Source organism: Mandrillus leucophaeus, unplaced genomic scaffold (assembly GCF_000951045.1).
Source record: "Mandrillus leucophaeus isolate KB7577 unplaced genomic scaffold, Mleu.le_1.0 Scaffold94, whole genome shotgun sequence".
Classification (NCBI taxonomy): Eukaryota; Metazoa; Chordata; class Mammalia; order Primates; family Cercopithecidae; genus Mandrillus; species Mandrillus leucophaeus.
The window spans coordinates 3,641,083-3,653,635 of NW_012110252.1; the positions used below are offsets into that span (position 1 = coordinate 3,641,083).

At 39.9% G+C, this 12,553-nt stretch overlaps 1 protein-coding gene across 3 annotated transcripts in view; it reads left to right on the forward strand.

Annotated features, from left to right (window-relative positions):
* NCKAP5 (NCK-associated protein 5) overlaps positions 1 to 12,553 on the forward strand; it is a 904,755-nt gene that overhangs the window by 578,088 nt on the left and 314,114 nt on the right. For all 3 annotated transcript variants that reach the window (XM_011970297.1, XM_011970296.1, XM_011970298.1), the window contains exon 6: positions 10,330 to 10,479. In XM_011970297.1, the coding sequence (XP_011825687.1) occupies positions 10,330 to 10,479 (150 nt within the window). The remainder of the gene's footprint in view (positions 1 to 10,329; positions 10,480 to 12,553) is intronic.

Consider the following 12,553-nt stretch of genomic DNA (forward strand, 5'->3'; position numbering starts at 1 on the left):
CTATCCCCGTAATTTCATTTTGCCATCAAGTTAAAAAACTGTAAGTACTTTAGAGTTTTTCCCCCTACAGTGCTAAGACTTAAGGATAGTCCCCATCAGAAAAGTAATGAATGAGTTGGAAACAGAGGGTAACTGTTATTACCATCAGGATACGTGCAGTGTTACTACATGGATGCTTTGTGTCCACCGTCAGAGTTAAAAATAATAATAATAAAAATAGATGAGTAAATTGTCTTTATTTTTTTAAGGCCTTGCAACCAGGAGCCACTTGGGATTATTCTTCCCATAAGCAAATGCCATTAGAAAGGGTTCATATTAGGCATGATTTTTGGAAAGTGTTAGGAATATCTTTCCCTAAACTCTCACTGGTCTTTTGTTTCTTACAGGTAGCTTTAACCTTAGAGCCCAAGACAAGTACATAGCAAAAAGAGAAAGATTTTTTTTTTTTTCTCCAAGAAGGTGAGGAAATGGGAAGATAGAAATACACTTCTGGAAAAGAAGCACAGAAGTTTTATTATTCAGGGAATCTTCTAGGCAGATCTAATCTTAATGAAATTATGTATTAAAAACCCCTGAACTTCAGCAGTGTTTTAAGTATTTATCCTTCAAAGTTGAGTTTTTACAGATGATCAAAGTTGTGTAAATTTAAAGCGAGAAGAGACCTTTGAGTGAGTCTATGTTTGTACATTTTATTTTATGGATGAAGAAATTGAGGGACAGAGAATTTATGTGATAACTAAAATTATACAGCTGGCTAGTGGCAGAGCTAGGAGGGAATGCAGATTTCTTACTTCTACTTGTTCTAAGGCTTACTAAAAATGGGGCTAGATGTCTCTACCCTGGAGAATAATAGACTTTTAGATCCTAGTGAGATGGTGCTTGATGATCCGCAAGAAGGTTGACTGCCAAATAAAATACCAAGGTATGTCCGAATGTGATGTTTACTGCCTAGCCCTTCTGCCATAATTTGGGATTCTTCAGTTATCTTCACAGTCCTGGAGTCACAGTCCTAGAGTCACTCCCCAAGTGATGGTGTAGAAGGCAGAAGGGTCACCATGTTGAGGTTAGACCTTTGTACACAAAACTAGGCAACCATATCTACCTAGTGGAACTGAGTATTGAGGTTGGGATGAAAATGCTCCAACTTTTCTTCTTACTTTTCTTATGACAGAAATTGTGAGCCTATTGTGACAACAAATTGCTACTCTTCTACCTCATTTGGGACGCTGATGGGCAGATTTCTCTATTTAATTAAAATAAGGGGCAAGCAGGCATTGGTTTTAAATTACTAAAGCTTTTTTTTTTTTTTTTTTTTTTGAGATGGACTCTCGCTGTATCACCAGGCTGGAGTGCAGTGGTGCAATACTGGCTCACCGCAACCTCCACCTCCCGGGTTCAAGTGATTCTCCCGCCTCAGCCTCCCAAGTAGCTGGGACTACAGGCACATGCCACCATACCCAGCTAATTTTTGTGTTTTTTTAGTAGAGACGGGATTTCACCATGTTGGCCAGGATGGTCTCGATCTCTGAACCTCGTGATCCACCCGCCTCAGCCTCCCAAAGTGCTGGGATTACAGGCGTGAGCCACAATGCCTGGCCAATTTTTGTATTTTTTTAGTAGAGACAGAATTTCACCATGGTGGCCAGGATAGTCTTGATCTCTTGACCTCGTGATCCACCTGCTTCAGCCTTCCAAAGTGCTGGGATTACAGGTGTGAGCCACCACGCCCAGCCTAAATTACTAAGGCTTTCTAAGCAAGAGAGTTGTAGGCATATGTTTCCCTTGATTGTTGCAAACATAGAACCTGTCTCTTGGAGCCTCAATGCCCTTTGCTCTAGAAGCCACTGAAAGTAGTTACAGGCTGTTAATGCCATCTGCTTCTATGAAAAGGAACAGTCATAACATAGTGGGCCCTAGAGTCTCAGAACTCAAATATAAATTTTGAGGGGTCTCTCATCATTCGAAGGTAGAGTAGTTTGCATAGGACATCTATTACTGAAGGAGGGTTAGCAAGCTATAGGTAAATGTGTATCAGTTTGGTTACACCTACTGTTCCAGTGTACTATTAATAGCCACACCCACTGTTACTCTCCAGTGAATGTTGCTTTGGATGATTAATTATCTGCTCATTTTACTTATTAATAGTAGAAATTAAATCAAATGTGCCACCTCAAAAGCTTATCTAAAGTAAAAGTGATTTATGTTCTATGCTCAAGTGTCTTTGTCCAGAGGCACTTAATCTTGGATTAGAATTACCTGTAGTGTTCTCTGAAATGAAAGATTCCTGGCCCCACTCCCAGGTATTGTGAGTCACTAGGGCCAGAGTGCACCAAGGAATCTGCATTTTAAACAAGCAGCATTTCTTCTCCTCCCCCAGCCCCTGTCAACTCTGATGCTGGTGGCTGATAACTCACTCTCTGAGAAACATTGAAATAAGGAAATACTGGTTGTCACTATTAGAGGAAGTGCATACTAAAGAATTAGAATTGTGGACTGCCTTATGAACTGTGGGTTCTCATTTTGTGGGACTGTTGTTTTAACAACGGTTATTTCATCTCCTGCTTAGCCTATTGCAGCAGCATCTTGTTTTTCTGACATGTGTTAACTTCCCCAACCCATTCACGCTGTATGAGAGAGATTTCAGAACTCAAATCTGACCATGTTACCCTCACTGCTACCATACTTGAAAGTAGTCAGTGGCGTTCCATTCAATGGCCTCTCATTTTCCTGAGGGTAAAGACAAAACTCCTTGACAAGTGGCCTGGCCCATCTGCCCATCCAGCCTCATCTCCCTCCCCAGAAACCCTGGCCTACTTTTGGACTTCTTAGTTGCCCTCCCCTCTTCTTATATCATGGTTATTTCCTGGTTAACTCTCACTGTGCCTTCAGATCTCACCTCAATCGGGAAAACCTCTCCCAACCTCTCATTTATATCACTCTATTAAATCTGTTCTCAAAGCACCTTCAGACTCTTCCTCACAGCACACACTACAGTGCTATTTTATGTTTGCTCCTGATATTTTGATTAATCGCTATCTTCTGCAAGACTGTAAGCTCCATGAGAACAGGGGCCACACGTGTTTTTATTCACTTTTGTATGCCTGGCATCTTCCTCAGTGCCTAGCATATAGGAACTGCTCAGCAAATATTAAAGGAATAGCTTGATTAATGAATTACAGAATAACCTTATGGAACATTGATTGAGTCCTCCTGTGTCCTGGAATGGGGAAAGCCAGTGACTAGAAGATGAAGAAGTCACATTGACACATTTTGGAGAAGGGTATAGACTGAGGAGCAGCTGGCCATCCATGAAGAGCCGTGCTGCCCTCTCTTGGGACTAACTGGGCTTCCTGGGATGCCGTCTGAGTTCAGTTGATGCATTCCAGAGCTTTATGTTGACTGATGTTATTTTACGTAGGCCTGATGATGTTGACTGCTTGAGTGCTCCCCAAAAGATGAGTGCTCCCCCAAATGTGAATCATTCCCCTGGTTACCTAACACTTAGAGAAACTTACAGCTCTAAGGATTGCTTTGTGTACCAACAAGGTGAAATTTAATTTAAACCCTTCGATGCAAACTGAGCTCCTAAATCTTTAGCTTTCTGAGTCGTAGCTGGTATTTGTTGAGGCAAACAAGCTTATGGTCTCAATCATATATGAAATATGTTGGGAGTGAAAGTTGTTTGTATGGTAGCCTCACTTTTGTAGAATTCACTCTTGATTAAACGCCATAAAAATGAAAACAGGTCACCTCTAAAATCAACTTATTCTCTTCAACTTTGGCATCCTTGTGAGTGGGCCTGGTTTATTTTTCTTATTTCCCTCGAAGAGGTTCATAAGACGAATACACAATATTTAGCACTACACATTTTTGACTCTCTCTCTTATACCCTTTTCACTGTGTATATCTCAGATTCTTAATTGGCAAAGGACCTAAAATTTCAATTTTTTTTCTGGTTAAAGTGAGTTATTTATTTTTGAGTAGAATCCATATACTTGATTTTTAAAAATACTGTCATGTTTTTATGAGTGTAAGATAAATCCAACTGCTATTCTATCTAAAATGGACTATGGTGATCTGTGAACAGGATATAGCCACATTTCTCTCCGCTCTCTGGTCTTCCCTCTACTTCTGTCTCTCCACCTATTTGTTTCTTTTGCTCATTCACTTACTCTAAATATGTCCCTTCCATTTTCTCTCTTTCCCAATGTTACATTATACTCTAATACTCTCATTGGTAAATGATTAAGGAAATGAAAGGTTAATCTTAAATGATTAACAAGAGAGAACCCCACCTTCTGGATTTGCATCAGGGCATTTTATCATGTAGAGCACAGGCAAGTATGCCTTTAGGTCAGTGACTAGTCATGCGGACGTGGCTTTTGGTCCTGGGTGGCATTATGTCAGAGCGGCTTTGAAGCCTCTTTGTCATGAGCACATTGGCAGTCCCTACACCCCAGAACCATTCAAAGTGGCCCCGTGACTTCCAGCTGCCAGGATCTGTGTCAGAGAACACTTTTACGTGAGAACTACACAAAGCCTTACTGCCTCCAGCAGGCTGGAAGAGCCGGGAATTGAATGCCCCAAGAACTGGCCTCAACTAATGATTCCTCCATGGTTGGGGCACCAACACCTCAGCTCTCTCACCCTGGGGTTAGATAATTCTTCCCTTCCTTGAGTCACTTCTCTACCTCCCTACTGGTGTTTCCTGCATCTCCCAAATGAGCTACTTGTACTCAAATCGTTGTTCTCTAAGAATTTAGGCTAGACACGAATGATTTAGAAATGCTAACTGAGAAATTGAACTGTAAGTGATATATTTTACAGGGGGACGGGCGCAGTATGGCTCATGCCTGTAATCCAGCACTTTGGGAGGCTGAGGTGGGTGGATCACCTGAGGTCAGGAGTTACAGACCAGCCTGGCTAACATGGTGAAACCCCATCTTTACTAAATACACAAAAATCAGCCTGGTGTGGTAGCACATGCTTGTAATCCGAGCTACTCAGGAGGCTGAGGCAGGAGAATCACCTGAACCCGAGAGGCGGAGGTTGCAGTGAGCTGAGATCACACCACTGCACCCCAGCCTGGGTGACAGAGGGAGACTCTGTGTCAAAATAAATAAATAAGTAAGTAAGTAAGTGATATTTTACAGGAAACTGTATTTTCCAAACCTTGGCTCCTCTACCAGTGCCCTTCATCCCCCGCCTTCTTGACTTTAGAAATCTCTTCGTACATTCCCACCTTTGCTACTCTCTCTCGTGCTCCCTCTTCTCTTTAGTTCTTCAAACAACCTCATTTTTTTGTATCTTGAAAAAGGTTTCCACTTGCCTCCACAATGCCCTTCAGCCACAGTTCTTTAGATTTCCTTCCCTGCCAAACTTTCAAATGAGCATCTGAGAAAATTGCCTCTATTTTCTCCCTTTCTACTTTTTGCTTAACCACTGACAATTTGGGTACCATTGTCACACTTTAGTCAAATAGCTCTCAAGTTACCACTAACAACCTTCTTATTACAAAATGTAGAGGGACTTTTTTCTGTTCTCTTGTCATTTCTGCTACCACTGAGTGCCTTGACAATGTTTTCTTTCTGAAGTATCTTGAGTAATTGAATTCTTAGAACTTTAACCTTGGAAGAGACATTGAGTCCAACTCATCACTTTATCTCTGGGGGAAACTGAGGCCTAAACAGTTGGAATGTTTTGCCCAGAAAGTTCCAGAATTGTAAAATCTGAGCACTGAATTCAGGGCGTCTGACCCATTGTCCGTGGTAGATTCTGAACCACCATAAGAACTGCTTTTGGTAAGTCCTGACCTTCAACATATTCCTGATTTTCATTTCCTTCTGTATAAAGACTTTCCAACTAGTCTCCTAGCTCCTTCCTTCCACAGCCCATTCTCCACGGCAACAGTCAGGATGATGTTTCTAAAATGTAAATCAGAACCTACCACTCCTCTACCTCTAGACTTCAGTTCCTCTTTAGTGCACTTGGAATAAAATCCAAACTTCTTCCTGTGCCTTGCAAGACCTTCTATGGTCCAGCTCTCTTTCTGATCTCATTTCCTGGTAGCCTTCCTCTTGTAGTCGCTATGCTCCACCACAGACCCTCCCTCAGCTGGCCAGTAAGGCAGGCCTGGCCCGGCCATGAGTATTTGCTTTGCTAGTCCTTCTGCTGGGAATGCTGTTCCCCAAACCACTGCCCAGCTACTTCCTCCTCATTGTTTGGCCTTTGCTGTAATGGCCACCTCCTCACTTAGCCTCACTCTGTTGTTAGGACATCTAACATTGCCCCTAACCATACCACTCTCCATCACATGGTGTTATTTTCTTCATAGCATTTACCACCAGCTATTAATACATTACATTACTTACAGATTTGATTTGGAGTTTGTCATGTTTCCCAACATTAGAATATAATTTCATGGAATATAGGAATTTTGTCTTGTTTTCCACACTCCAGTCCCTAGATCAGCAAATCCCAGTCATCGGTGTTTAACAAAACATTTGTTGGATGAACAAATGAATGAATTGTGTCTGAATTTTTGTCTCATTTCCAAGCATCCTCTCTCCCTCTGTTTCTCCCCAATCCTATTACTCAACTATTCTCTCAAAAAATTTTTCTCTATTATAATCAAACTGATTTCCTTGTAAACCTGCAAGGACAAAACTTACTCTTGACTAGGAGCCTTTTAAAATTTTCTCTTTGACCAAACACCCACCCTATGCCTCTCTAACTATTTAAGTTGTATCACTGTGTTAGAGTATGAGTCACATTCAGTTTCCATGGAATCATGTCTCACAGCTTTCATTGACTGCCCTTTCTTCAAATTATGGAAAGTGACCCTTACATTTTATGTAATCTAAATACTCATATATAATCCATATTGTCTTTAACTATTTCTACATCATAATACCTGGGCACTGTATGTAGGCACTTTAAAAGAGAGAGAGAGAGAGAGAGAGAGAAAGTGAGAGTGTGTGTGTGTGTGTGTGTGTGTGTGTGTGTGTGTTTGAAGGATAGGGCAGTGGCTCCTCATTATTTGCAAATTCTGCGTTTGCAAATTTTCTACTCACAGAAATTTATTTGCGACCCGAAAATCAATACTTGTGTCACTTTTGTGGTCATTTGTGAATATAACGTGGAATGGTGAAAAATTAGTCACCCAAGGTTCACGTTACTGGCTGAGATGGAACAAGGCAGCACTGTGCCTTGTTGTTTTAGCTTTCATGCAATAAACTAGTGTCCTGTTTGTGGTCTATTTAGTGGTACGTTTTTTGTATTTTGTGCTTTTTGTTGGTGATTTCACTGAAATGGCCCTGAGTATAGTGTTGAAGCTCTGTCTGGTGTTCCTAACCACACGTAGACTGTGATGTGCCCTACAGATAAAATACCTGTGTGTTAGATAAGCTTCCTTCAGGCATGAGTTACGGTGCTGTTGGCTGTTAGGTCAATGTCAATGAATCAATAGTATATGTTAAATGTAAGGTGTCTTTAAATAGAAATACACATAAAACAGGATTATATAATGGCTGGTTAATGAAAATGTGACCAGAGGCTCACAGGAACCTAACTCTGTATTTCCCCTAGGAACAATAATTTCACATTTCCTAAGTCAGTGTTCTGTTCATGAAAATTTTAGAGAATATAACTACTGTGAATAACAAGAATTCACTATATGGGGTGTGAGTATATATATGTTGGCATTAGCCTCATTTAGGAGTTTAGGAGACAAAGACATCAAGACTTATTGAAATTAAAGTTTGTCCAAGGCTAGGTGCGGTGGCTCAGGCCTGTAATCCCAGCACTTTGGGAGGCCGAGGTGGGTGGATCACCTGAGGTCAGGAGTTCAAGACCAGCCTGGCCAACCTGGTGAAAGCCTGTCTCTACTAAAAATACGAAAACTATTTGGCCATGGTGGCAGGCACCTGTAATCCCAGCTACTCGGGAGGCTGAGACAGGATATTCGCTTGAACCTGGGATGTGGAGTTTGCAGTGAGCCGAGATCATGCCATTGCACTCCAGCCTGGGTGATAGAGCAAGTCTCCATTTAAAAAAAAAAAAAAAGAAAAAAAAAAAGAGAAGAAGAAGTTTGTGTAAGATCATTTGCCAAACTGCTAAATAAATGGTAGACCTGAAATCTGGCTGCCACATTCCGAAGTCTTTTGGCTTTTCATTTACCACCCCAGTGGCTTTTCTTTGTTTTAATTAGCTATTGAGCTCTGACTATTACAGGGTACTTCTACAGACACACACATACACACACACACACACACACACAGAGTCATGCACCTCATAAAGATGTGGGTCAGTGACAGGCCACATGTGTGATGCTGGTCTCTTAAGATTATACCATGATTTTACTGTACCTTTTCTATGTTTAGATATGTTTAGATACACAAATACTTGCCATTGTGTTACAGTTGCTTACAGTATTCAGTAGAGTAACACGGTATATAGGATTCTAACCTAGGTACCATATAGCCTGGGTGTATAGTAGGCTGTCCCATCTAGGTTTGTGTAAATACACTCTATGATGTTTACACAATGATGAAATCTCCTAAGGAATGTGTGACTGTGTATATGTATATTTATTTGTATGTATGGATATATGTATGTGTGTATATATACATATGTATATGTGTAAAATATAAGTGGAATATGCTGAGTTGAATGAAAAACTACAGAAAAGTCAAATGAAGATAATTTTAAAACAGCTTGCTTCATAAACCTAGGTTAGTGTTTATTTACAGTCATCCCAAACTGCAAAAGAGAAGTAAAACTACCTCTTTGTTTAGGAACAATATATACAAACATCATCTTTTTTATCATGGAAATGTAAGTCTGACAGGTGGCCAAACCCTAAAAATTCAAAGCTATAAAATTGCTTCCATAACCTGGACTTGTTTCCTGGCCTGTGGATGTACATCTTAAACTTGCCTGTCATTTATCTGAGCTGAACTCACACCTGCGCATGGTATACAGTTAGGCATGCTTAGGTCTGATTTCCTAAAGAACTACAACCTTTCTAATCAGTTGCGCATTTACATATACAGAGATGACAGGAGGAATTAGATCCTGAAATCTGTGCATAACAGGTTCACATGGATGAATTCACTGACTTTGTGATCTAAAGTGATTTATATATACACACATATACACTGATATATATGTGTGTATAAATATATACATATACATTAAGACATATTTTTACATACTTTGTAATTTGTTTTCATCACTTAAATATTTTTGGAACTTTCAAAGCACCTTAATGAACACAGTTTGAAAATGCTGTGGTTTTTTTTTCTTCTTCTTCTTGTGTTCTTCTTTTCTAAGTAGATTGTATGAGCTCCTTAAGGGTAAGAATGATATCTTTTGTGCTTCTGTATTTGCAAATAGATCTTAGCTTAGTACTAAAATATAGAGAAGTCTCTTACCACTGATAATCCAGTTTTGTTCAGATGGTTGATAATAAGCTACATTAAAGCAAAGATTTCTGCAGCATTGCGTTTAGAATTAAATAGTGTAATGGAAGGATGTCACCTGGTTGTGGGGAGCAAGAGTCTCTCCATGCATAAAATAGATGTGTGTTTTTTTTAATATGGTTATCTCTTGATACTTCTTTTTCCCTTGAAAATGAGAGCCATTCATGAGGCTTAACTTAATACTTCTCAACTTTCAAAAAGCTTCCAGGGATAAGGTTGAGTGAGGGGCTTCCAACATTGAGTCAAGAAAAAATAACGTTTTATGTCTGCCTCAAGGCCATAGTACGAACACTGAACAGTGTTACAGAAAGGGACTAAGGGATCCTTAAAAGTTGTGTCATTATTGAGCTGAAAGAACTAATAGGTATGAGCTTTGAATTCTGAAATCACTCTTATTTCAGTATTTTGTGATATTTTACATTCTTTTAATTAAGTGGCTACATGTCCAGTGACTTTAATGATCCTATCTTGAGGAGCTATGCCTTTCACAAATCAAAGTATCAAAATTGATCTATTTTTCAGCAATTTACCGTACAGTTAAGTTTCATTGTGCAGATAAAATTGGATTAACCACATGACCCCACCTGTGGCTTTGCTGGCTCAGTCACTTTTCCACCTGTGCAAAGGACATCTGCTTTCAAAGATGGCGACCCAATGGCTTTGTCCTTCCAGGGTTCAGTAAAAATATCTACATTTAAAAAAATAAACCCCTCTCAGAATTTGTTTAGCAAATTCCCAGCCCCAGAAGAATGCACATGCAGGAGAAGGATTCCAACCTTTTTAGCCTCCCACTCATGCTTATTTTTCAGTGGAGATTATTGAAAACAGTAATTCTTTCTTGCTTCAGGAAAAACTGTCAGAGGAAGAGAGAAAACATAAGGAAGCTTTGGAAGATCTTCACATGGTGGTTGATGAGGATTCGAGGAGTGAAAGCAGCAGTACAGATGAGGGGAAAGAAAAGACCAAATTGCTATTAGAGAGATTGAAAGCTCTGGAGGTAAGAAATGAAGCAATTTTTACACTCTTCAAGAAAAATAAGTGTTCTGCTTCTTTTATTGGCACTGGTTTTCAGTGAGTATAAATCTTCCCTTTTCAGTTCTCCCACACTAATACGATCTATCATTTCCTACTGAGATTTGCCTACGATGAACAAAAAGTTAGCACTGAAAGGGTCTTGACTTTATATTGTTTTAAAAGGAGTACATAGGGCAGTAATTGATTTTAACTTAAATTCAGCCCTCAAACTGGATTAATTCCTAAAATTGCAAGCTCCTTGAGGTAAGGGGCTATGTGATATTTTACTTTGTTTTCGCGAGTAACTGGTAGAATGAATGAATGAATGAATGAATGAATGAATGACTAAGCAAAATATTTAATAGTATGTAAAGATGATTTGGACACACACAGAGAGATGTTAAGCAGTATAGTCATATCTTTAAAAAAATATGCAGGAATTAAACATGTAAAGCATCTAACAGTGGAACTGAAACTGGCTAAGGAGACTTAAGGAGATTTTTGGAGCACTGACATTCTCCAGATACCTCCAGATCAGTATATGATGACACTAGTCTGTTACTTAGTGGCATTTGACATGATTTCAAGTGTTAATTCATGAATTTTACAGCAGTCATGAAAGACCATTCCAGTCACTAGTTCTTGATTGAAATGTCGCATGCTTAAAGACTCAGCAAAGATTTTCTTTTTCTATGAGTTCACTTACCTCCTTTCGATAAGCTTATAAAGGGCCTTCACCCGGCATCCAAAAACACAGTCCTACCATAGAGTCTACAGAATCCTGAAAACTCTACTAGCGTAAAGGAATAAGACCTGGAGGCCGGGCATGGTGGCTCACATCTGTAATCCCAGCACTTTGAGAGGCCGAGGCAGGCAGATCACGAGGTCAGGAGATCGAGACTATCCTGGCTAACACGATGAAACCCCATCTCTACTAAAAATACAAAAAATTAGCTGGGCGTGGTGGTGGGTGCCTGTAGTCCCAGCTAGTATGGAGGCTGAGGCAGGAGAATGGTGTGCACCTGGGAGGCGGAGCTTGCAGTGAGCAGATTGTGTGCCACTGCACTCCAGCCTGGGTGACACACTCAAAAAAAAAGAAAAAAAAAAAAGAAGACCTGGAGGGGTCTTGTTTTCTATGCTTGGTTTCTGCAGTGCTACCTCGGATCTACCACATTGTCTGTAATGAGCATATCCATTTTACACTAATTTCCTCGGTGATAATAAAGCAGAATGGTGAGATGATGCACTTTGAAGCCCAGTTCTTGGGATTTGGTTTGAATCCCTGTTCAACTACTTTCTAGCTTTGAAACCATCAGCGTTACTTAGGCTCCCCATGCCTCTGTTCCCTCAGCTGCAAGCATGGGGACAGTAATAGTAACTAGCTTTACAGGGAAGTAATGAGATTACATGAGTCATTATTTTTTAAATGATGCCTGGTGCATAGTCTCTTTTATTCATTCACACCAAACCGACTCCTTTTCCTTAATTTTGTTCCTACTTATCTGGGCACAATGATTAATAATATAAGGACTGTGAATGAAAGAGTTTGGCTGCTCCACACAGGTGTGACCAAAGGCAGACAGGTAAGCCAGTAGCTTCAAACACAGAGCAGAAGAAATAGCAACTAAAGTAATCACTAGTAACTCCCTGTGGGCAAAGAGCTAGGAATCAGCCTTGTCTCCTCAAGGGTTCTCATTCTTTTGTCATTTTTTGAAGATAGTCACTATAAAAGATAGGAAAGCCTTCTCAAGGGAAACTGAGGTTCCTATTTGAGTTTGAAGAAACTCATAGCTTTGTCTTGAGGTTGAATTAAATAGATTCACAATAGGAAAGAGTCGATATTACCATTTCTTACTCCCAGAGAACCATGTACGTAAATCATTAGTTTTTGTTTATGACTACAGAGAAAATTAATCTTAGTTCATGGCATTGTTAGAGACAAAAATGAAAAGGACATTTTACTTCATTAAGCTAAGAGGTCTTTAAAAAATGTATTTCCACACCAGTTAGAATGGTGATCATTAAAAAGTCAGGAAACAACAGGTGCTGGAGAGGAT